The 25,542-nt window shown below is 38.3% G+C and overlaps 5 protein-coding genes and 2 long non-coding RNA genes across 18 annotated transcripts in view; 2 read left to right on the forward strand and 5 right to left on the reverse strand.

The window, feature by feature from the left end:
* On the forward strand, positions 3,442-4,263 carry LOC104705347. Its single transcript, XM_010421333.2, has one exon. The coding sequence runs from the start codon at positions 3,442-3,444 to the stop codon at positions 4,261-4,263; it is 822 nt and encodes a 273-aa protein (XP_010419635.1).
* Positions 7,459-8,529, reverse strand: LOC104709079. The gene has a single exon (XM_010425746.1). The coding sequence runs from the start codon at positions 8,527-8,529 to the stop codon at positions 7,459-7,461; it is 1,071 nt and encodes a 356-aa protein (XP_010424048.1).
* On the forward strand, positions 11,288-12,151 carry LOC104709080. Its single transcript, XM_010425747.1, has one exon. It carries the CDS (start codon positions 11,288-11,290, stop codon positions 12,149-12,151), a length of 864 nt encoding a protein of 287 aa, XP_010424049.1.
* On the reverse strand, positions 12,758-14,884 carry LOC104705346 (mitogen-activated protein kinase 4). Its single transcript, XM_010421332.2, has 6 exons — positions 14,598-14,884; positions 14,262-14,391; positions 14,025-14,162; positions 13,447-13,779; positions 13,171-13,354; positions 12,758-13,100 (listed from the first exon to the last, which is right to left on the reverse strand). Exons 1-6 carry the CDS (start codon positions 14,765-14,767, stop codon positions 12,925-12,927), a joined length of 1,131 nt encoding a protein of 376 aa, XP_010419634.1. The 5' UTR covers positions 14,768-14,884; the 3' UTR covers positions 12,758-12,924.
* LOC104705345 lies at positions 16,876-18,206 on the reverse strand. 2 transcript variants are annotated; one of them, XR_754294.2, is made up of 2 exons: positions 18,022-18,206; positions 16,876-17,167 (listed from the first exon to the last, which is right to left on the reverse strand). It is a non-coding gene; the product is annotated as an uncharacterized LOC104705345 (long non-coding RNA). The 2 variants fall into 2 exon arrangements; XR_754295.2 differs by lacking the exon at positions 18,022-18,206 and adding an exon at positions 17,249-17,702.
* Positions 18,930-23,243, reverse strand: LOC104705344. 11 transcript variants are annotated; one of them, XR_754291.2, is made up of 6 exons: positions 21,957-23,242; positions 21,768-21,832; positions 21,559-21,662; positions 21,110-21,466; positions 19,844-20,859; positions 18,930-19,186 (listed from the first exon to the last, which is right to left on the reverse strand). It is a non-coding gene; the product is annotated as an uncharacterized LOC104705344 (long non-coding RNA). The 11 variants fall into 11 exon arrangements; XR_754287.2 differs by having other exon boundaries at positions 21,915-23,242; XR_002032914.1 differs by having other exon boundaries at positions 21,559-21,832; positions 21,957-23,243.
* Positions 24,445-25,542, reverse strand: part of LOC104705351 (transmembrane 9 superfamily member 8) — a gene marked incomplete in the record, with an annotated part of 4,268 nt that continues 3,170 nt past the window's right edge. The window contains 1 exon segment of the mRNA XM_010421336.2: positions 24,445-25,542. Within this exon segment, the coding sequence (XP_010419638.1) occupies positions 24,634-25,542 (909 nt within the window).

The raw sequence follows: 25,542 nt of genomic DNA on the forward strand, positions 1-25,542 counted from the left end.
TATGCCCCACTCAGCCAAACAGTCAAGAAGAACCCGTGATATTGTTGCTCCTTTGTGATCTGTAATATACTTGAACCCAATAATTAGCTTCCTCAATCGCCAAGAAACATCAATGAAGTGTGCAGTTATTACCATGTAACTAGCACCTGTTGCTTTAGCAACCCATATGTCAGTTGTCAAGGAGACTCTTGGCTTACTAGCAACAATCCAAGTTTTCAGAGATGCTTTCATCTCCACATACATTCTAACAATGTCCTTTGTAGCTGTTCTTCTGGAATGTGGTTTGTAGAGGTTGACTTTGTTGCAAGTGGCAGCTCTGACAACACAATCATCTCATTTGAAGCCTCCCTGAACACTTCTTCAGTAACTTTTCCACTTTGAAGTTGTCCCTGATTGTTAATCACAGTCTGTGATTGTTTCTGCCTCCATGCTTGAAAATGCTTGCAGCTCTCCATATGAGCCTTCAGGTGAGAAGTCCCTGACTTTGAATCACAACCGTAAGACTTGTGGCAGTAATTGCACTTACATCGCTTAACATTGTCATCAAATCTTGTGAAATGTCCCCAAACAGTAGATCTTGTACTCGGCTTTCTCTTTGGTTGGTCCGGTTGTATTGAGCCTCCACCATCTGCTGGACCATCTTTCCTTTTGTTTCCACTCTCAGGTATCAAATTTGGGTCATCTTTCTCCTTGGCAATGTTGTCTGGAAATGGTGAGGAATCCATCTAAAAAGAAAAAGAATGCAAGTTAATAAACCAACTTATACAAAGCATATGAATTTTGTTTCTAACTAGAGAAGAGAACAATAATACTCACTACTAAGAATCGAGATTGAGTAGAAGACTTATACGGATCATACTTATCATTCACACTACTCAAAATTTTGTTTCTATCTAAACTTGAAAACCAACTTATACGAAGCATATGAACTTTGTTTCTAACTGGAGAAGAAAACAATAATACTCACTACTAAGAATCGAGATTGAGTATAAGACTTATACGGATCATACTTATCATTCACACTACTCAAAAATTTGTTTCTATCTAAACTTGAAAAACAAACTTATACGGATCATAACTTTGTTTCTAAGTGGAGAAGAGAACTATAATACTCACTTCTAACAAGAGCAGAGAACTATAATACTCAGAATCAGGATCAAGCAAACTATTAGCTAATATAATTTAGGAGTTAAGAATCAAGCAAATTAAAACCCAAAATCAAGCAACTAAAATACAGATTTAACTACAACTTGAATTCCTCTCAAAGAAAAAGAAGAATAATAGAATAACTNGCAAATCTTGTGAAATGTCTCCAGACAGTAGATCTTGTACTCGGCTTTCTCTTTGGTTGGTCCGGTTGTATTGAGCCTCCACCATCTGTTGGACCATCTTTCCTTTTGTTTCCACTCTCAGGTATCAAATTTGGGTCATCTTTCTCCTTGGCAATGTTGTCTGGAAATGGTGAGGAATCCATCTAAAAAGAAAAAGAATGCAAGTTAATAAACCAACTTATACAAAGCATATGAATGTTGTTTCTAACTAGAGAAGAGAACAATAATACTCACTACTAAGAATCGGGATTGAGTAGAAGACTTATATGGATCATACTTATCATTCACACTACTCAAAATTTTGTTTCTATCTAAACTTGAAAACCAACTTATACGAAGCATATGAACTTTCTTTCTAACTGGAGAAGAAAACAATAATACTCACTACTAAGAATCGAGATTGAGTATAAGACTTATACGGATCATACTTATCATTCACACTACTCAAAAATTTGTTTCTATCTAAACTTGAAAAACAAACTTATACGGATCATAACTTTGTTTCTAAGTGGAGAAGAGAACTATAATACTCACTTCTAACAAGAGCAGAGAACTATAATACTCAGAATCGGGATCAAGCAAACCATTAGCTAATCTAATTTAGGAGTTAAGAATCAAGCAAATTAAAACCCAAAATCAAGCAACTAAAATACAGATTTCACTACAACTTGAATTCCTCTCAAAGAAAAAGAAGAATAATAGAATAACTAAGAAAGAATATGAATCATAGACTAACCGATATCGATTTCTTGATGCCTTTGATGGAGAAGACTGGGGCGACGAGAATTGTATTAGGGATTCCATGGAAAAGGTTTTGCCTTTATATGTAGAGAATCGCGAGAGATAAGGGAAGAAGATCATGGATACAACCATACCGGTGTATGGATCGCGAGAGATAAGGGAAGTGGAGATCGATGTATCTCGGAGGATCGAGAGAGAAAAGAAAATGGGGATCGGATGAGTTCGGGTGTTCTTCGGGTTTCAGTTATTATTTGATCCGGTCCGATATCCGACGGATTGATAAATCAATAATTGTTTGGTTATTGTCTTCGGTTCGGTGCATATCTGTATCCGAGTTTTTTGGATCGGATACGGTTCGGGTAATCGGGTACGAGTATAACGTCCAGGCCTAGTGGTAGGTTTCTATTATTTCTTCGCTACAACATTAACTTTATATGACTAATGGGCTTATTTTTATCATTCTTATCAAGCCCATTTTGTGTTTGGATATCATTGATGCCCATTATAGCCCTGTTTGTTTCAGTGTCACGCAACTCTTTACGGCAACTGTTTCTAAAACACTGAGTTTTGAATTTTTTTTTGTTTTTTTAAGTTGGGTTGTGTCGTACAGAGAAGAAAAAATAAGAAAAGTACAGATCTGAATTTTTTGTCAATGGCAATTTGATTTGGTTTTGCCGATCTGTAAAATGAAAAAAAATGAGCGACTGTCGCTGTTTCAAGCAAAGGCTTTGGGTTTTGTCGCTGCTTTAACTGGCGATTCCAAATTTTTAAAATTTTGATCGCTGAGTAGAAGAGATGAAAAAGAGATAAAGAAGATCTAAAAGTAATTTTATGAAGAACAGTCGCTGTCGCAGCGATTAACCTTTCGAACAAGGCCTATGTTTAGAACGATAAAATGTCTTACAGAAATTAACAAAGTTTTTACATTATTTTGTTGACAGAAAAAAATATTACACTATTGTTTTTAATTTTCTTTTTCAATGGAATTTCAATTTACTCTTTTTATGAAAAGTGAAAACGCAACGGGATTTACATGTACAATTAGACGAGAAAAGTAGAATAGACTAATAGTATAGGAAAATTTATTTGGCTAAGGAAATAAAAGGAAATTAGGTATCAAAACTAATACGTAAATGAACCAAAAAAAAAAAAAGATAGGATAAGATTTTCGAGTAAAGATAGGATAACAAAAAAAAGGAAATAAAGTATTAGACAAGGATTGGTTTAGTATTGTATTATTGTATAAGGATTGTTCGTGTGATCGTGTCTATATTACCTCAAACTCATCGAACCGACTCTAATATACATCGAGGTTAAGATACTCATCATCTTTCTTCTTCGATCCTCAGTTTGTTCATCAATCGAAAACATGGCTACAACTACTACGAAGATCTTCGGCTTTGTGCTCGTGATATTGACGCTTCTCTTGGGACGTTCTTGTTCAGCGGCTGTCTACAAAGTAAAAAACACGAACTCCGATGGATGGATTGCCAACAAAGACGTCTATGATTGGACCGAGGGTCAGGAATTCTTCCACGTGGGAGATTCTTTGTTCTTCGAATACAATCCCACCTTCAATGACGTTACCCTAGTCTCCGACGCTTTAGAATACGATCTTTGCGACTCCTCTTCTCCTAAAGCTGTTTACAACACAGGACACGATGTAGTAACCTTCACAGAACCAGGATATCACTACTTCATCAGCTCAAATCAAGCTCAATGCACTTTGGGACAGAAGCTCGATGTTCTTGTCGTTTATGACCTGTCACTTCCCATTCCTCCACCACAACCAAGCAAGATCCTTCTGTCCGGTCTAATCTACAGGGTTGGTGACTCGAGCGTTCCTAAAGAGAGTGACTTCTACTACTATAATAAGTGGGCTGAAGATAAATTGTTTCATGTCATAGATGATCTACAATCCGGAAACGAAGTAAACAACGTCTTAGAGATCAGCGGCGACCTAGAATGTATATGCGGCGACCCGACTTCTCCCCTAGTTGTGCACAGGACAGGACACGATCTCGTCACGCTCACCAAACCAGAAGCCTACTATTTCATTAGCTCAGAGACGACAGGCCACTTTGAGGCTGAGCTTCGAATCATTGTCGGACCAATACCCAATGCTCGGAAGGTGTCACCTATAGTCCGTCTCACAAGGTGGTTTCGTTCTTTTAGACCTCATCACCACTAAATATCCGGATCAACTACTCAAGCATATGCTACATTCTTGTTGGATTTGGTTCGAGATTATGTAACTAAAAGACTCTATTAGTTACATACTAGTTTAGTATAGCTAGTTCTTGTCTTTCATTCTTTCTTTAGAATTTTTTATATCTAGAAGTACTTCCAGTACTACTGTATAATTTCAGAATCAATTCAATAAAGAAGAGATTTTGCTTCAACGTTTCTACTTATTCTGATCATCATGAGAATTCCCTAACAAACAAAGTTTCATACATTGAATGGACTAATTAAATTTGCTAAAACAGTAGGATATGACTTATATATAATAAGACTTGAAAAGAAAGAAAACCAGATTTTTGCGTTGAATTATGCTTTATCTTTGTATTATATATTATTATTCCCTTCTCTATGGTATACCTGAAAAAAAAAATCATTCTAAATCATATCTGATCTTTTCAAAATTGAGCAATCAGTTAAATGGAGTCATATTGAGCAATCAGTTAAATGCAGTCATATTGAGCAATCAGGTATCCTCATTATATTCTTGTAATATCAAGAAATGTAATATATATATATATATATATATATATATATATATATATATATATATGTTATGAACAAAATGCTGGAGATTAGTATGTACCAGCTGGTGCAGTACTTGGAGGTGAGAGTACATTGACTAACCCTTTGGCTATAGCCATAAGTAGATTTCTCTATATATAAAAAGGAAGAATCAGTTTGCTTTCCAACTTAAATTTATATGAACGTAACTAACAAGTTCCACTTTTTTTTTTTTTTGATAAAATGTGAATTATAATTACCAAAAAGGAACGTTACTTAGTACAAAATTTGGGGTAAACCAAGGAATAACTATGACACAAAAAAGTAAACAGTCATAGAAATTAGAGATGCTAGTAGCCATGAGCAAACCACTGAGCAAGAAGGCGACCACAGCCATTGCGGTGTATACGAGCAAGTAAGATATCCCTTATACTACGATCGATTTGGGAGAAGATCACAGGAGCAGAGGAGGTCATTCCTTCATGGAGCCGGAGGTTTCTTTCCTTCCATAGCATATAGATGGTGGCTTGAACAACTAAACCTTCTAGTGTTGATGAGAGGTGGGGAGATTTGGTCAGAAGCCAAGAGATCAGGGTGCTCCAGTTGACAAAGATGCAGGGATGGTGGCCAAGACGAGTCATGACTGTGGACCACACTTCTTCAGCGAAAGGGCAGTGGAGTAAAAGATGATCACGGGTTTCTACCTGAGAGTTGCAGAGGAGACATTCAGGTGCAATGTTCATTCCCCAGTTGCAGAGGCGAGCTTTAACTGGCAAGCGGTCCAAATTTGCAATCCAGAAATTGAAAGCATGTTTAGGCACAAAGTGTTTGAACCAAACCACTTTAGCCCAAGGTTGCAATGTAGCCGTCGGACGGAGATGATTCCAGGTTTTCTTAGTGGAGAACAAGGTAGAAGCCACGTCTCCTACTTCCCAAAGGTAAGTATCATGTCCCCTATCAGCGTGAGGGGGTTGAGTGTTAAGCATCATGTTCCTCAGTGAGGCTACCAAGGAGTTTCTTGATCTGCTGGACGGTAATCTCCAACCTTCACTAGTGCAAGCATCAACAACCACAGCAGTAATGGGAATTCCTATCAGAGCAGAGCCGTTGGGACCCAGAAAATCCTTGAGAGGTCAGAGAGAAGACCAATTGTCAAACCAAAAGCTTGCGGTACGACCATCGCCAATATTACACCGAATTAGAGACTGCACCAACGGTTTCAACTTCAAGAGAGAGCACCAAATCCAGCTGGAATAGTTTTGAGGGACTGCATTCCAGTATGTGGCTCATTTGAGATAGTGTTCCTTCATCCATGCCACCCACAGAGAGCCACTATTGGAGAACAACAATCAAATAAGCTTCAGGTTGAGGACTTTGTTCCACATGAGCATGTTCCGCAGACCAAGGCCCCCTTCTGATTTTGGTAAGCAGATTGTCGCCCAAGAAACCTTAGGTTGAGTGCGTTTAGTGTGGTCGCCGGACCACAGGAAGGTGTTGCAGAGTTTCTCAATCGCTTTAATACATCCTTTGGGGAGACTGAACGTTGTCATCCAAAAGTTGACTAGCCCGTATATAACAGAAGATATTAACTGCAACCTACCAGCAAAAGATAGGCATCATGTCGTCCAACTATTGAACCGAGCAGAGATCTTATCAGTGAGGGGAGAATAGTCGGAACAACTGAGCTTCCTGGGAAGTAAGGGTAGCCAAAGATACCTTACCGGGAAACTACCTGTTCTGAAACCCAGCTCAGCGAGAGAGTTCGAGATTTCGTGACAGAGACCAGCGTGGTACAGCTCAGTTTTCTCTTTGTTCATTACCAAACCGTAAATGTTGTGGAAGGAATCAAGCGTCTCCGTTATTGCCTCCAGAGAAGAGACTTGACCATCAAAGAAGAGCATGATGTCGTCTGCGAAAGCTAGATGAGTGATCCGAGGGTTAACACCCAGAGGATGGTAGCCAACACTACCTTGTGCAAATTTGGCATCTAAGAGGTTAGAGAAAACCTCCATTGCCATCACAAATAGCGGAGGAGAAAGAGGGTCTCCTTGCCTGAGGCCTCTTTTACCCTGAAAATATCCACAAAGCTCACCGTTCACCTTTATTGAGAAGGATGTTGTTGTTAAGCAATTCTTAATCCAGATTGAGAAGATTGGAGGAAAGTCAGCAGCCTCAAGTATAACTATGATGAAATCCCAACTCACAGTGTCAAAGGCCTTACGCAAATCCACTTAAGCATACCCCTGGGAGAGATCGAGTCCCTGTTAGATCCTTGGACCATTTCTGTAGCCAGAAGGACATTCTCCACTAGAAGGCGCCCTTTGACGAAGGCAGATTGTGAGTTACTGATCATATCAGGGAGAAGAGATTGGAGTCTACGGGCTAGAATCTTGGATACAATCTTGTAAACAGCATTACAGCAAGAAATAAGCCTGAACTCGCCAATCTTATCCGCTCCTATTCTTTTAGGAATGAGAGTAATCGCTGTTGCATTCCATTGTTTGAGGATTTGGCCAGAACTGAAGAATTCTTTGACTGCCAGAGTAAGGTCCCCACCAATAATGTCCCAAGTTGCTCGAAAGAACTCCCCTGTGTATCCATCTGGCCCAGGTGATTTACTACGAGGAAGGGAGAAGGCTTCTCATTTAATGTCTGCATCAGTAATATCAGCTTGAAGCATATCCTTTGTTGCTTGATCGCATTTGTACTTGGATAGAGATCTGATGAGATCCTCATCCTCAACTGAGATAGCTTGTGAAGTCGCCCCCAACATCTCTTTGAAGAAGCTCACACAATGATCTTGGACTTCTGATACTACCTCGATTCTTTGCCCTGAATCAGATACCAGGTAGTAGATGTGATTGATATCCCTTCTGCTGTTTATCATTCTGTGGAAGTAGGTTGAGTTACTGTCTCCACTTGTCATCCACTTGATATGAGATCGTTGTAGAAGAAACTTCTCTTCGGCCAAAGCTAGGCTATGCCATTTCTGCTGAGCTTGTCTCTCCAACCTTGCTAAGAGGGGGCCAGGATTAGCGAGAAAGCGAGCTTGGTGAGATGCTAAAAGATTCTGAGCCTCCTTTACTCTTGTTTCTAGGTCCGAAAAGTGCTCCTTATTAAGAATTTTGATGACCCTTTTAAGGAGTTTGAGCTTTTTGGAGAAACGAAACATTGCTGTTCCATCTATAGAAATAGAGTTCCAAAAGTCGGCAACCCGTGGGAGAAACTCCTTATTCTGGAAGAGGAAGTGCGACACCATAAAGGGTTTTTTAGTTCTGGTTTCAACACCCGTTATGAGGCAGCTAGGGCAGTGGTCCGACATTCTAGGGTCTCCAAAGTCTGCGTAGGAGAGAGGAAAATCCAGGTGCCAGCGAACATTAACCAGGACTCGATCCAGCTTCTTTGCTATAGGGTTAGCTTCTCTTTTGTTCCACCAGGTTAAAGCATTGCCTCTAATTGCCAAATCTGTGAGCTCTGCATTCTCGATACATTGTCTGAACTCCCGCATACCTTTTGTGATTCTTGTGCATCCAACATAGCTCTCTTGAGGACTGAGGGTTTGGTTGAAGTCTCCCATAACAACCCACGGCTTAGAGCAGATCATTGTATCCTTTGCTAGCTCCTCAATTTCTCTCCATAGTTGTTGCCTCCCATACTTGCAGTTAACCGCATAGATATAGGAGTATACCACTGCCTTATTAAAGTTTGGCATTCGAACGATACATGTGATCATTTGCCCGGATTTGGAGTGAATGGAGAGATTGACTCTCTGATCCCAAACCACCCAAATCCTTCCCAACTATGCATACTCATAATTCCCTTCAAAATTCCAGTCCGGAAACACGGAATGAACATATCTTTGAGACTTCCGCAGTTTGACTCTAGTCTCAATGATACAACCAAAAAGAGGCCTGTGGAGCTTGATCCAATTCCTTAAGCACCTACGCTTTACCTATTGGTTTATACCCCTAACGTTCCAACAAAAAGTGTTTATCATAATTAATGTTTAGATGGTTTGGATCTCCTACCCGAGGAGTTCCGGAGGTTCCGCTTTTCTTTTTTGGAGAGGACCATTGTGTACGGTGTTTCATCCTCTTCGCTATATTCTGCCTCGCTCGGGGAGCTCTCCTGCGAGGAAGATTCATGCTTGGAGTGCGATTCAGAGGAGGAAGGAGGAATGTTCTTCTGCGAGCTCTTTTGGATCCTTCTCTTAGGACTCGAAGGATCAGTAACTGCAGCACTAAGAGGGTTTAGCACCACCTCGAGGAGTGGATTGGATCGTGCTACCTTCTTAGACGTTGGTCTCTTTTGCTTCAAAGAGGAATCGCTATCGGATTGGGGTTGCTTGGCCACCCATTTTGTCTTGAGCTTATCTCTTCGTTCCTTTCTAGTGATGGAAGAATCCACCTCGGGAGGCACAACAACTTTCAGTTTCTGGAGTTTAGGACAGGCATCTTGAAAGTGACCAGATGACTTGCAAGCAAGGCAAGTGATAGGAGCCGAAGGGCAGCGTTTGATGTTATGGCCTAACTCTTGACAGTGTTTGCATATTGGGGGAAGTCAGGGACAGGAGACTGAAATCCGGTGAATTTCTCCTGACGAGAACTGAACATTGACCGCTTCAGGGAGGGGAGAGAGAGGATTAATGACCGTAAGTACCTTTCCAACCTCAAGGTTTGACATTTCTACGGTATTTTGATGGCATCAGATCGGGTGGCCCAACATTCCCGCAATGTGCTCGAACCCTTCTTCGGAGAAGAAGTGCGGTGGAACTCCTCGAAATTCAAGCCAAACTGGGACTTCGGTAAGCTCCGGAAGTGCAGGATTCAGTCCAGGTTCCCAAGCTGCAACAAACATCGTTTGTCCTTCTATCTGCCACATACCTTGGCTCAAAACTCTCTGACGTGTAGCAAAATTAGGAATGCGGATAAGAACTGTCCTTGGACCCAAATGCGAGATGGTAATGTCACGAGTTCGGTTATTCCAAATACCATTAAGAATGGAATGAAGAAGACCTCTTGGAGGAAGATTCCCGTGGAATTGACCAATGATAAAAGGTTCCAACCGTTTATTATTACGAGTGATAACCTCATTTGAGATTTGGACACACAACTCGCCATAATCCAGGGTGAAAGCTTATCCTTTCTTGGTCATTTGACTAGAGGAATCCTTGAGCAGATCTACCCACATAGGTTTTGCCTTGGATTGGACTTGTTCCTCCTGAGTAGAGGAAGCGGAGTGGAGAGACTGAGTTTTGGACACAATATCCAAAGGAAGCAGATCTGAGGGAGGGACCTCGGGGAGGTGCACAGATCTCTCCAATCCTAGGCAGGCCCTAGAAGGAGGAGGTGGGGTAGCAGTGGGAGCAACGGAATCATTTGTCCTTTGGGCAGGAATGGAGGAGGGAGGGTCTTGCGGAGCAGAGGAAGGTGGGGAAGAAGCAGAGGACGAAGAGGAAGGGACACCGGGGATTTGCGATTTGGGGGGAGGATTTTACGGTTTGGGAGGGTTTTGCTTTTTGGAAGGAGGTTTGCCGGGAGAGCGACGTTTCTTTGGCATATTGGGGGGACACCGCCACCGGAGACGGCAGCGGCGGAAGCAAGGGTTAGGGTTTCTTTCCGCCTTTTTGTGTGGGGTGGATTTGCTTTCATTCGATGTAACTTTCTGTCATCAAAGTTTCATTTGTAATGATCAACTTAGCAAAATTCTCTCACCTTATTTTTATTGTCTTGATGAAGACTGGAGATGTCATGCTGAGCAATCAGGTATGCTCATTCTTGTAAAAAAAAAACTTTTGCGGTTAACCAATTTTGAAAGTTTTGTGATGGTTTAAGATGTGGGAGTTTGAGTTTGAAGCCGTTTCTTTATCACTAATTGTTGTTAGTCTAAAATTATTGGCTTTGATAAATCTCATGCATGTGAATTAAAATAATATCAAGAAATGTAGTGATCAAACTAGAAAATTCTCTCACCTTATTTTTATTGTCTTGAGGCTAAGACTGGAGACTTCATTTTGTCAATATATCAAACAAATCCAAGTCAATAGCATGAAATTGTCGTCACTTCTTCTAGCTATGATATCTATCTATGGATCAAAAAGATAAGATCATGAAACAAACATACGAGCTTTATTGTTGGAACTGCATAGTATATGATTCACTCTTTGGGTTTATCTAAAACCATGTAAAAGAAATAAAGAAATTAAATCAACTTTAGAACGTTCTTTTTTTTTCCCAATAGAAGAGGTGAATCAAAAGTCAGAAAGGATTAAATCTTCTACTACTCTAGAAAAAGGAAATAAACAAAATAAAATCCTAAAAGGATTAGGAATGGTACATCATTATATAAACAATGCAAGGCTACGTTCTCTCTTCACAACTCATCATTCATCAACACAACACAACTCAGCTTTCTCTCTGATTCAGATCTCACAACCTTTCTTTTTCCCTTGTCAATTTGTTCATCTAATCATGGCCACAACAATGAAGAAGATCTTCCTCTTTGTGCTGCTGGTGATAACAACCTTCACGGTTCTCTTTGGCTCTTGTTCGGCTACTGTCTACACCGTAGGGGACTCGGCTGGATGGATTGCGAAAGAAGGCTTGTATTACGAATGGGCCAAGGAAAAGGTGTTTTACGTAGGAGACTCTTTGGTCTTCAAATACGATCCCTACGTCAACGACGTTACTCAAGTTTGGGGCGCTTTAGAATTAGAATTCTGCGAGAGTTCTTCTCCTAAAGCCGTCTACAATACAGGACATGATGTGGTAACCTTCACGGAACCCGGAGATCACTACTTCATCAGCTCAAATCAAGCTCAATGCGTACTTGGACAGAGGCTCGACGTCCTTGTTGTTCATGACCCGTCACGTCCTATTCCTCCACCACCACCGAGCAAGATCCTTCCTTCTGGCGAAATCTACAAGGTCGGTGACTCTAACGCATGGAGCGTTCCTGAAGAGAGCGACTACTATAACAAGTGGAGTCAGGATAAACTGTTTCATGTAGGAGATAGTCTACTTTTCTTATACGACAACGAAGTAAACGACGTCTTAGAGATTACCGGTGACCTTGAATTCATAACCTGCGACCCGACTTCTCGCGTAGCCGTGCACAAGACGGGCCATGATCTCGTTACGCTCACCAAACCAGGAGTTCACTATTTCATTAGCTCAGAGACGGGTCACTGCGCGGCTGGGCTTAAGCTTCGAGTTGTGGTCGGACCATTACCCAAACCCGTTACTTTCACCAATTTTCCCAAGAAGATGGATTTGTCAGCTATGCACCGCCTCACAGAGTGGTTAAACACTTTCATACCCCAGCCCCATCACTAAAGTTTTCGTGTTTATTTGGTTTTTTCTTTTCCTTGTTTCTTCCTTAAGACCCAAGTTTGTTTAGTTCTTGTTTTCCAGTACTGATGTAACGTTTCAGATTTTATTCGTTATACAATACAATTTCAATTTAGCTCTTCCAATATTTTGTCTCGAGAGTCAAGAAGATCAAATAAAGGTTTTAAACCAAAGTCAAGAAGATCAAATAAAGTCAACCCCATCACTAAGCATCCGCTTTCTATTCATTAGCTAATTAGAGTTTCTTTAATTCTCTTGTTAACTTCTTTAATATTCTTTAAGTTCTTGTTTTCAGTATGATGTAATGTTTTAGATTTCTATTCATCATATACCGAAACATTACTCTATACAACTTCAGTTAAGCTCTTCCAATCTTTTGTCTCGAGAGTCAAGAAGATCAAATTAAAATTCTTGTTACTCAAGAATCTCCAATATTTCTTCTAGTGGTTAATCATGTTTCAGTCAAATTCGTGGCATGAGCTTATTTGGGCAAACAACTTCAAAGGTTAAGAAGTTTAAATTTACGGTTAAGAATGTAACAAGAGATTTAAATTACCTATAGGAGGAAAAAACAGAGAAAAGCTGACTGTATCTGCATAACACAGCTCCAAGGTTGTTCTTTTTTTTTTTCAATATCTCGGGATGTTGTTCATATTACAGACATATAATCAAACTTATCAGAGATTCAATAGCAAAAACAGAGCATAACAAAACAAGCATTTTGACGAGTTTCCTTTTAAGGTCTCTCTCTCTCTCTCTCATTGTGAGAACTCTTGAGGATTGAACTTGACTGTTTCACGATATATAAGCTCCTTAATGTTCTCTTCTGACAAAGAAGGTTGCTCGAAATCGAAATTGAACGGCCTTACACACACCGGTTCTTCGTTTATATCATGCAGTGGGGCCAGATACGGGTGGCACAACGCCTCATCAACTAGAGACACAGAAACTTGCTTAGTAAAAACCGAAAACAGAGAAGAAGCAAATATATAAATATAACTCACCTGTGATGCGTCTGCTTGGATCAAAGACGAGCATTTTCTCCAGCAAATCGACTGCACCAGCTGACATGTTTGGGAATCTAGCAGCAAAGTTCTGTCTCGGGTACTGTGGAAGCTGTCTAACGTACCTTCTTGCGTTGTCACTCCTTAAGAACCCCAAGCTTGAGTCATCAGGCGATCCTATAAGCTGTTTTTCAGAGACTCATCAACAGATGCAGATGATACCAAGAAGAAACACTAGTATTGATGCTATGGATGAAACATATTACACTAGATTACCTCAGTGATGAGTCTAAGCTGATGAACATAATCTTTACCAGGAAACAAGGGCTCTCGTGTCATTGTTTCACCGAGTATACAACCGACAGACCAAATATCGATTGCTGCTGTGTATTCTGAGCAATTAAGAAGCAACTCCGGAGCTCTGTACCACCGTGTAACAACATACTCAGTCATGAAGTCTGTTTCGGATTTGGTCCTGGCAAGCCCGAAATCCCCAAGCTTTAGATCACAGTTTGCATTCAGGAGCAAATTGCTGGGTTTTAAATCTCGATGCAGTACATTAGCTGAATGAACATACTTGAGCCCACGCAGCAACTGATACAGAAAGAACTACAAGCAAAAAAAAATGGAAACTAGTTACTAAACACCAACAACCCAAACTTCCAAAAAAAACACACAAACCAATGAAAAAGAACAAACATAACAAGCAATACTGACTACAACTGATATTGTTTCCTCAGATGCACTAACATCACAAATAGAATAAGGATGGCTCTAGCTTCCCAAACCAAGTAACTAGAAACATAAGATTTATCTGGCAAGATAAAAGAGGTAACATGAAGGATGAAGCATACCCGACAATGATCATCAGTTAACGGTTGGTTAGAGCGTATAATCTGGTGGAGATCAGTGTCCATGAGCTCATAAACAATGTAAACATCATTAAAGTTCTCTCTCCGTGGTGGTCTTATTATATCCTTTACAGCGATAACCTGCGCAGTAAACCAATATATAAAAAGATATTCACACACAATAATAGGTATTATATTATTTCACTAAAATGAAATCCAGATATGAAGTGAGTGCCGTACATTTTCATGATCCATGTGCTTGAGAAGCTTAATCTCTCTCAAAGTTCTTTTAGCGTCGATAATGTTATCAAAAGCATTACCAATCTTCTTGATAGCAACCTCTTCTCCAGTCTCTGAGTTTATAGCAGCACTAATCATCAAACATTGAACCAGGAGTTAAAAATTAAAGATCATCGACATATACAAAGAAACCCAGAAGAAGTTCACAATTCCACAGTTCAATTTGACAAGTTCCTAAGCACAAATCCTCTGAACAACACTTTTCCAAATTAGAGAAACCCTATCTACAAAATTCAAAAATCAAAATTATATTCCCAAATTCAAAAGAAGACTCACCAGACGATTCCATAAGCGCCTCTACCGATCGGGCGAAGAGGAGGAACATATTTTCTAGAAACTTCGAAGAGATTGCCATAGACATTATACTGGACATAGCTACCACCATGAGTAGGCACCCCTTTGCTGCTCTGATCACCTGAACTGCCGAAACAACTCTCCGCCGACATCGGAATCCCCAAAGATGGAACCCAACCCTAGATACACGCCACGGAGATATTGAGAGAGGAGGAGAGATGGGTGGTGGGTGTTGACATTTCTAAACAAATCTTATGATATAAAGTCTCGACCTTTTTTATTCATTCAACAGTGAAAGGTGGAAAAGGCTCCACTCGGGCGACCCGTGAACCCCCCTCCTTAAATCGGGTTTTTCCTATTCTTCTTCTTTGGTTTTTTTTCCTTTGTTAAAGTCAAGTCAATTTCAATTTGGTGTATTTGCTACTTTATTATCGTATATATACTATTAAAGCAGTACTCCCTAGATTCAAAATAGACCGTGACTTTGTTTTAGTAGGTTTTTCATTAAAAATGATTAAAGAATCACTTAATTTAATTTAATTAACCTATAGTTTCGATTTTGACAAATAACCATTATACCCTTGGTCAATCACTAAAAATTAAGTAGGTCGGGACGCGGATCCTAAATTACCCGAGAACAGAAGAAAAAAAATCTGCGGATCTGTTTGTACTCCAGATTAATAATTTTCGGATCATGTATATTATTTGATTCAAGAATAGTTATTCATGTTTCCAAACAAAGGTGTAATCCCTATAAACAAGAAAACTAGTATCTGAGTATTTAATGGCTTCAGTGATATCAAATATTAACTACTACCATACTTAATCCCTATAATTATTACGAATATTAATAATAATGAGAAATCTTTAATACTTATCGATTCTGATTTTGATTCCAAAATAATCAATAGATTAAATACGAAATTGTATATATATATGTAAACTTATTTGATTTGCTTTTATATTGTGAGATATTTACGGAAACAACAAATCAACTTAATACAATTGAATAAAAACAAATCATCATTTAGTTTAGATTTTTCAATATTTCCTTAACGAAATTATAGTAATTAATTATGATTAGTATAAATGGAAAGAATAAAAATGCAGAAATTATATATATGTAAAGTTGTAAACTAATTTACAGAAAAGGTGTATTGTATATCCCACATCGACTAAATATTTTGGAATATGGTTCATAATCACTATAAATATATGACTAATATGTTTTGAGTACAAATGAGTAGGAAGTTTGATTTATCAGGTATCCAAATTTAACAGTTTAATTTAGTTCTATATTTGAGCATATTTAAACTTTTAAAAAGTAAACATATTATAATATATTTATGTTTTTAAAAAAAGTTTAAGATATTATAAATATTTAAATTTTTATAGAATGTTTAAACTATATATTATCCAATATTGCGGTGTGTCTACCCTCTTACAAAACTACTATTCGATATTGCGGAGTGTCTATTCTCTTACAAAACTACTATCCAATATTGCGGTGTGTCTATTTCCGTGAAAAACTACATTCTACAAACTAGTTACTCTATTAAGATTTCTAATTTACTGTATAACCCCAAATATACAAATAAACACTATATAAACAAAGAAAATAAGTCAAAATAAAAAACTACATTACAAAAATACAAATTACAAAAAAAATTAACTAACAAAATATATAATCTGGTGCTGTAGCACGGGATATCACCTAGTCTAAGTTAAGTTGGATATCAATTATATCCGATGATTGTTCTAAATTAATTAATTGATGCATGAATTTCATAGAACCGTAGTAGACGTTAATGACTTCATGTGGGAATGTCCTTGATATACAAGAATTTTAATATGACAACTTTTGTCCGGTTTTAGTGTTTTGACCAGGTAGTAGGTGTACAAGTCAATGTATGTCTGTCAAAACTATTATTTGACCATACAAACTAGGGACTTTTCACGGAATGGTCCCGTTCATTCACAGGTATGTTCAGCAAGCAAATGTATTTGATCAATTTTCTTTTCTTTTACTAGACAAATAGTGTTTCTGGCCATAAGCAGAAAGTTGAGTAATAATTATTTGTTAAATATTAAGTTTTTTTTTTATGAAAAAAATGGCATTTTCTTTAGTTGAAGATTGGTAATGATGTTTTACCAACATTGCCGCTCCAGCTACGAAACTTATTTTCAGCAACGCAAACGCATCCATAACGACTAAAGAAATCAGACTAGCATGCAAAGAAGTTGTTCGACTAGAGGGCATAGCTACTAACGTTTCTGATAATATTAGATCTCATGCATATGTTCCTCAAGATCAGTCAAATCGTCCCTTGGTGATACAATTTCATCGTGAGGACATAATATTTTTTTTTATAATAATTGTAAAGCAATTTTTTTTGCTCTCAAATATTAAGCAATTTTTTTTGCTCTAAAATATTAAGCAATTTTAGAATCCGCCTCAGGTTCCTTTCCTTTTCTTGAACCCGATCCCGATTCCTTACCTTTTCTGGAACCCGATCCAGATTCCTTTCCTTTTCCCATTGAAGCAATGAAGACTGAAAGAGAAAGAAAAAGTATGAAAAGACCCAAACAAAGAAAGATCTAAAGGGGGGACGATGCTAAAATCTGAAATCTACCTGAGAGAAGCTAAATGGGGTGAAGGAAGACGAAGATCGAGGGGACAAAATATGTTTTGACTATCATTATTCATTTTCTATATATTATATGTGAATTTTTAAACAACCAACAATGTTCTTCCCATCTCTCTAGGGATGTTAAAATGGGTAAACCCACCCCATTAAAACCCACTCCATTTAAGTATAAACTCATTTAACCCCGTATATATTTCAAACCCATTTAAACATACACAGTCTCATTTAACATATTGAACCCATTTAAATATATAATTTTGGTGATAATGTGCAGTTTTGTGGCTTTGTAATTTTGGCGGGAATTTTTTTTGTTTGTGAGAATATTTTTTAATGATAGAAAAACTCAGATTTTTCAGTTTTGGTGAGAAACTACGGTTTTGAGAAGAAAAAAACATTTTGATAACAAAAGACAATTTTTGTGTTTTTTGGCGGAAAACACGTTTTTACGGTTTTGGCGGAAAAACACATTTTTACGGTTTTGGCGGGAAAACATTTTTATTTTACGGTTTTGGCGAGAAAATATATTTTTACGGTTTTGGCGAGAAAACACGTTTTTGCGGTTTTTGCAGAAAAACACGTTTTTGCGATTTTGGCGGGAAAACACTTTTTTACGGTTTTGGCGAGAAAACACGGTTTTGAGAAAATATAATTTTGTGTTTTTGGCTAGAAAATGTAATTTTACAATTTTGGCTGAAAATATAATTTTATATGATAAATTTTTAATAAAAATATCAATATAAATGAGTTTAGATGAATACCCCCATTTATTTATCCGGATACATTTAGCACAAATTATCAAAACCATAGCGAGAACTACTCCGTCGAAATTTACTCCTTTGTTCTGTAGCTGAACATTTTCTTCTAAAACCTTATACTTCTCTACTCCGTAACGCTCGATCTCTTCCAAGAACACAGAACTGAAAGAAAGAACAGTAATGGAAAGATTGTTTCTTTTGTTATTCAATCTCAAGGATTGAATAACAATTGCTCTTCTCTTTTATAGAGATTACATGGGTTTAACCTAGTCTCTAGAATCATCTAGGCCGTGACTAGCTGTCACAGACAACAGCAAAGCGTGCCCTTTTATGCATAAGATCAAAGTAACCATTGGTCCCGTATGTTCCCTTGATTAGTCTCTATGTTGTGACGTTAAATATACCACATAAGACTATCTCAAACTTAAGAGGATAGCATCAGAAGATATTACACTACACTCATCATCCGAAAAGTGTGGCAATGATGTGCATATATGAGAGAAAATAAGTTTCATGACTTACTCACTTGATGATCCTTCTACCACAGATTTATCTGACCAGGTCAGTTCACTGTAAATTTGGTTTGGGTTCAAGTTTGTAAATTTTGGGTTCGTGCATAAACAATTTCCAGTGTAACATGACCATTTTTTTTTTTTTTTGGGTGTGATTGGGATATAAGTTTGTACTCAATAACTACAACAATCAATCATCATATATATCTACCTTTTTTAAACTGACAAAATTACAAAATCACATCTTTATTTTTAGTTTTGGTTAGGTTCAAAGTTGGATTTGTTGAAGACAACTATATTAAACCAATCAAAGTCCGGAACACCATTCTGCCTAACTTGAAAAGAGTTAAATAAATAGCTTCGTATTCGTAATTACTGAAATGTAGATGCTCAATCGTCGAAAGAGAAGGAGGTTGAGTTATCAATATTCAATAGTCGAATCACTTTTGTTTCGTTTTAAAATCTCATTTTGCATTTGCATTTCTTATAACCGAACATCAAGGAAAGCAGTCAAATCACCATAATTACATGTTTCTTCTATTCACAAATAAAGTCTTGACACTTCTAATCATCATTGGCAATGTCACTCCCAACTCTTCTGCATATTTCTTCCAGAGGCTCTCGAACAATGCGTCTCGAGCATATAAAGTCTTGACCTTTACACCATATAGAGCTCGTAAGAGGGTTTTAGCTTTCACAGAGTGTTTCTTCTTAGCCTTCTTGGATATATGATGATGATGATGATCCATCGATTCAACAAGCCTACTCAAAACAGCTCCGCAGTTTTCGATTCTCGGGTTCTTGGAGACCATGTGCTGATTCCAACTGTCCATATACGATAACTGGAGTTCCTTTTATCTCGAGCTTACTAAAATCAAACGTGAGTAATAGGTTTCCATGGTTGAGACTTGAGACGATCTAGCTCTGAGGTGAAGGCGTTGCAGAGTTCAAGAAGCTTCAAGCTAATCTCAGAGTGATATAATCAGATTTTCCTCCAAGTTCAAAGCAAGTTTTCTTCTTAGATTTTTCAAAGACTTCAGAATTCTGAAACATACGCTATGTGATGATTTTTGCAGAAACCAAACAAAAGCTCATGCAAACGATTCAACGGTTTGAGACTTTGGCCAACATTAGTCCTTTCACTTTGAACGAATGGGCCTCAATGGACGAAGAATCTTGCATGGAAGGAGGACAAGTGACAGATATCAAATATGATGATGATGATGATGAGAACTGTGATACTGTTGATGGAGAGAGACTGAAGATGAAGACGCAGATGAGATTGAAGAGAAGGCAGCNTATAAAGTCTTGACCTTTACACCATATAGAGCTCGTAAGAGGGTTTTAGCTTTCACAGAGTGTTTCTTCTTAGCCTTCTTGGATATATGATGATGATGATGATCCATCGATTCAACAAGCCTACTCAAAACAGCTCCGCAGTTTTCGATTCTCGGGTTCTTGGAGACCATGTGCTGATTCCAACTGTCCATATACGATAACTGGAGTTCCTTTTATCTCGAGCTTACTAAAATCAAACGTGAGTAATAGGTTTCCATGGTTGAGACTTGAGACGATCTAGCTCTGAGGTGAAGGCGTTGCAGAGTTCAAGAAGCTTCAAGCTAATCTCAGAGTGATATAATCAGATTTTCCTCCAAGTTCAAAGCAAGTTTTCTTCTTAGATTTTTCAAAGACTTCAGAATTCTGAAACATACGCTATGTGATGATTTTTGCAGAAACCAAACAAAAGCTCATGCAAACGATTCAACGGTTTGAGACTTTGGCCAACATTAGTCCTTTCACTTTGAACGAATGGGCCTCAATGGACGAAGAATCTTGCATGGAAGGAGGACAAGTGACAGATATCAAATATGATGATGATGATGATGAGAACTGTGATACTGTTGATGGAGAGAGACTGAAGATGAAGACGCAGATGAGATTGAAGAGAAGGCAGCACAGCTATGGAACCGGGTCAAAGAAAGACATGCAATTTGGATCCACGAAGAGCATCTCTGTCTGATAATGGACTACTTCAGAGATGAATTGATGCAAAGGACAAACTCGTTCCAGGAAACTCAACACTTTGAGGACCAATTGGTGAGCGAGGCAAAAGGATGCAGGTTACAGGGAAAGAGAGAAGCAGAGCTCGAACGCGGAACATGTGAGCAGAGGAGACAAGCATGTGCTAGACAAGTTGAAAGACGAGGCTGGAAGGAGAAGCGGATGAAGGAGGACCACGAAGAGGTTGCCGTGCAAATAGAGGATGGAATCTTCAGCCTCTTAATGGATGAAACTTTAACTGCGCTTTACCAATGTTGATTCCAGTCACCTGAACATGACAAAACGCAACATCATCATCGATGCTTAAGTTACTACTCGCCAGAATGAATCAGACACCAAACAAGATTCTAAAGCATAAGTTGGCTGATAAGCCATATATGGTATCACTAGAAGGAAGACACGTGCGACTGAAGGATAAAAGACGTGACTAAACTTGAAATATAAACTCTGTAATTGTCAATTTCTAGAGCTTATGCATTGATTGTTGTATGTTGAGTGACTTATGTGTCGCTTATCACCTTCAATGACGTTACCCTAGTCTCCGACGCTTTAGAATAGGATCTTTGCGACTCCTCTTCTCCTAAAGCTGTATACAACACAGGACACGATGTAGTAACCTTCACAGAACCAGGACATCACTACTTCATCAGCTCAAATCAAGCTCAATGCACTTTGGGACAGAAGTCGTGTATCTGCATAACACAGCTCAAAGGTAGTTTTTTTTTTTTTTCCAGCAAATCGACTGCACCAGCTGACATGTTTGGATATCTAGCAGCAAAGTTCTGTCTCGGGTACTGTGGAAGCTTTTTATCGTACCTTCTTGCGTTGCCACTCCTTAAGAACCCCAAGCTTGAGTCATCAGGCGATCCTATAAGCTGTTTTTCAGAGATTCATCAACAGATGCAGATGATACCAAAAAGAAACACTAGTATCAATGCTATGGATGAAACATATTAGACTAGATTACCTCAGTGATGAGTCTAAGCTGATGAACATAATCTTTACCAGGAAACAAGGGCTCTCGTGTCATTGTTTCACCGAGTATACAACCGACAGACCAAATATCGATTGCTACAAGCAAAAAAAGTGGAAACTAGTTACGAAACACCAACAACACAAACTTCCAAAAAACACACAAATCAATGAAAAGGAACAAACATAACAAGCAATACTGACTACAACTGTTATTATATCCTCAGATGCACTAACATCACAAACAGAATAAGGATTGCTCCAGCTTCCTGAACCAAGTAAACTTGTAAACTTTTAAACATAAGATTCATCTGGCAAGATAAAAGAGGTAACATGAAGGATGAAGCATACTCGACAATGATCATCAGTTAACGGTTGGTTAGAGCGTATAACCTGGTGGAGATCAGTGTCAATGAACTCATAAACAATGAAAACATCATTGAAGTTCTCTCTCCGTGGTGGTCTTATTATATCCTGTACAACAATAACCTGCGCAGTAAAACCAATATACAAAGAAGAAACCCAGAAGAAGTTCACAATTCCGCAGTTCAAGTTCCTAAGCACAAATCCTATGAACAACTTTTTCCAAATTAGAGAAACCAAAAAGTATCATTAGAACATCGTAAACCCTATTTTTTTTTTTTTTTTTTTTTAAAAAAAAAAGACCAATCAAAATCATATTCAAGTGGAAAATGCAACAATATTGAATAATGTAACAGAATGAATTAGTGAAAGTAAACACTAAAGCCAATTACAAATGCCAACCCAAGGGAATCACATTCACGTACTGAAGAAAGGAAACTAAACCCTCAAGCCAGTTACAAGTGTCAACCTAAGAGAATCACATTAAATCGTTTTAAAGAAAGAAATCTAAACCCTAAGTACTAGAAGACGAGAGAACCCAATGAGAAGGTTAAACACAAGCCAATGGAGGTATAAGTTTCATGACTAAGAAGAAGTACCTATAATTCCAACATCAGCTCCATTGAGTAGTGAATATAAACAAACATCATCTCTTAAAGTTCAAAGATTTTTACAAGGAGCATGAACTAGAAATGACTCATACATGATCAGAATCTATTCACAACACACTACCTAAAACATTCAAATTCACAATCCAATGATGTTGGCCTTCTTTCATTACAGATCAAAAGATGAGGTAGTTTGGGAACCTGTACACACTTATCATCTAATAATTAGATCATACTTGTAAGGATTGCCATATGAAAGAGAAGCTACGACACTTATATAATCTCTTCGGCGGACGAGCATCGATTTAAATTTTTTTGAAATCACATATCTGAAATTGCATACACGGAGGTCGTAGCGACGATATTCTTTCGACATGATAATCCGACGGACAAAGCAAACTCTGCTAAACAACCTTAACGCTAATCCATGATCGATTTCGTCAACCGTAACTCGTTAGCGACGCAGTGAGAATGAGAAATAGAAATGGGAAAAAGCTTAAGCAAGACGTGCACCGGCGGAGATATCTGAGCAGTCACGGCGGTTGGCGAGAGATTGGAGAATCATAAAGTAAAAATGGCGGAGGCGAGAGATCGAGAAGACTATGGCAAGAGATAGAGAGAGGTAATAGAAGGGGTAAATCGGTCTTTTTGGTCAAATCAAAAGGCTTGACTCTGTAATTCTGGACTATATAATATGTCCTACATCTATTAAAATTTGGGAAATAATGCATATATCTGTAATTGATCCTTCTAACAAATCTTATGTTATAAAGTCTCAGACCTCTTTCTTCTTTTCTAATTCAAAAGGGGGAAAAGGCTCCACTCGGGCGACCCGTGAACCCTTTTAACCGGGTTTTTCCTTTTCTTCATTCTTCTTTGGTTTTTTTCTTTTTTTTTTGTTAATTCAATTTCCAATTAACCGGGTAGACATTACTGGTGGGAATGTTCTTTATAGCATGTTTAAAGGTGGGTACTAAAAAAACGATGTTTAAGTGTATTTATAATTATAATATTTGGAAATAATTAAGTTTAAACTTTTTTTCAAAAAAACTGTAAAATAGTATGTTGCAATCTTATATCCTAATTTTGGATTCTTAAATTTTTTCAAAAATTATCCTGAAATCTGAATAGAGTAGAAGAATTGACCAAAACATCAAATTAATACATGCCATACTTAGAAGATACAACATAAACAATTGATTTCAGTTCAAAAATCAATGAACCTTTATAGAAGGGAGCAAAAAAGCCTAGTTAATCCGACTCATCAAACGAAAATACCACTCGTATGACTAGTCTAGTCGAGCAATGTCCTCCTCTCCAAAATTCAGCCAGCTCGGGTTCTGCTTCGAGCTCTCGTTCAACTTATCAAGAAACCTACTTAATTTGACTAGATTAATCATGTTATTATTTTATTTTATTTTCCTAGTTATTTTTAACGTGCTAGAAGAATCACCCATGCTAAAAGAATCACGTTCCCAATATCCTTTGAAGATCCATGCATGAATAGATCCTGGCAAGCTTGAGACTAAGTTGTAAGTAGCATAGAAACAAAAGCCATAAGAAATAGGGATTTTTGTTTCTCTAAAACGACTAAACCACAATTCACTCTCGATATAAGGCATCTATTAATTATACAATCAGTTCAGTTTTTCTTTATCCAATTGTTTTTACCTAAGTATCGGAGTATCAGTTCGATATTACTAACTCTCACTTGGGATGATCACATAGACAGAACATAAGATAAATTTTTATAAATTGTGAACTAAATGCAGTAATAACAATTACATTGTAATGTTAATGTACCTTTTAATCTTAGTCTTGGTGTTTAGCGTAGCCTTGGAACTCCAGCAACTGAGAGAAGAATAGAAAGTGAATATGGTACACTTTGGGAACTAAAAAAAAAGTGTATCTAATATCAAACAAAATACACTATTAAAAACGTTTACATATATATTAGAATCCTTTTTTTTTTGTTCGTTCTGCAACAAAATAGAACCTAAAATTGCAACAAAACCGTTTTTAAAAAGAAAAAGAAGATAAACTATAATCAGCTTTCCTTCTCTCTTCCTTAATCGCCGTGATAATCATCATAATCCTCTCTAATCGATCTTAACAGAGGAATAGATGAGCCTTGTGAACCAGAGACAAGCATAGAAACCAATTGTTCCAGTGAGCACAAAAAATGCGTAAGAAGCGATGAGCATGTACCCAAAGTAAAGCATCGCCGACACCATTTTGGTGATCTGAAGCTTTGTGAAAAAGTAGAACGTCGCGTAGAGGAAGAGATAAAGAGCTGATGAGCCTGATGTCAAGTAAGATCTCCACCACCATAGGTAGTCCTCACTGCAAAGCTGGAAGTAGCAGAGTACTATGGTTATCTCGGCGCAAGTAACGATGAGGATTACAAAGACGAGGAAGAGGAACCCGAAGATGTAGTAGAACTGGTTAAGCCAGATGGATGTAAGGATGAAGAAGAGCTCGATGAACACTGCACCAAACGGTAGGATTCCTCCAATGAGGATTGAGAATACCGGGTTCATGTACCAAGCTTGCTCTGGGATTTGCCTCGGGATTTTGTTGGTTTTCACTGGGTCATCAACCGCTGGCTTCTTGAACCCGATGTAACCCCCAACAAAGACGAGAGGAACTGAGATGCCAAACCAGAGGAAGATCAAGGCGAACATTGTCCCAAAGGGCACAGCCCCAGATGACTTCTGTCCCCAGATGAGAGCGTTTAGGACAAAGAAGATGGCTGAGACAACTGCAGGGAACAAAAACGCTGTTCTGAAGGCGATTCTCTTCCACTCTGTTCCTTTGAACATTTTGTAGAGGCGTGAAGAGGCGTAACCAGCGAAGAGACCCATGAAGACCCAGAGCAGGAGCATTGCAGTCATCAGACCACCCCGATTGGAAGGAGAGAGAAACCCGAGCATGGCAAAGATCATTGTGACAAATACCATGCCTAAACATTGGACCCCTGTACCAACGTAGACGCAGAGCAGATCTGA

The sequence above is a fragment of the Camelina sativa genome, chromosome 8 (assembly GCF_000633955.1).
Source record: "Camelina sativa cultivar DH55 chromosome 8, Cs, whole genome shotgun sequence".
In the NCBI taxonomy this organism is placed as follows: domain Eukaryota; kingdom Viridiplantae; phylum Streptophyta; class Magnoliopsida; order Brassicales; family Brassicaceae; genus Camelina; species Camelina sativa.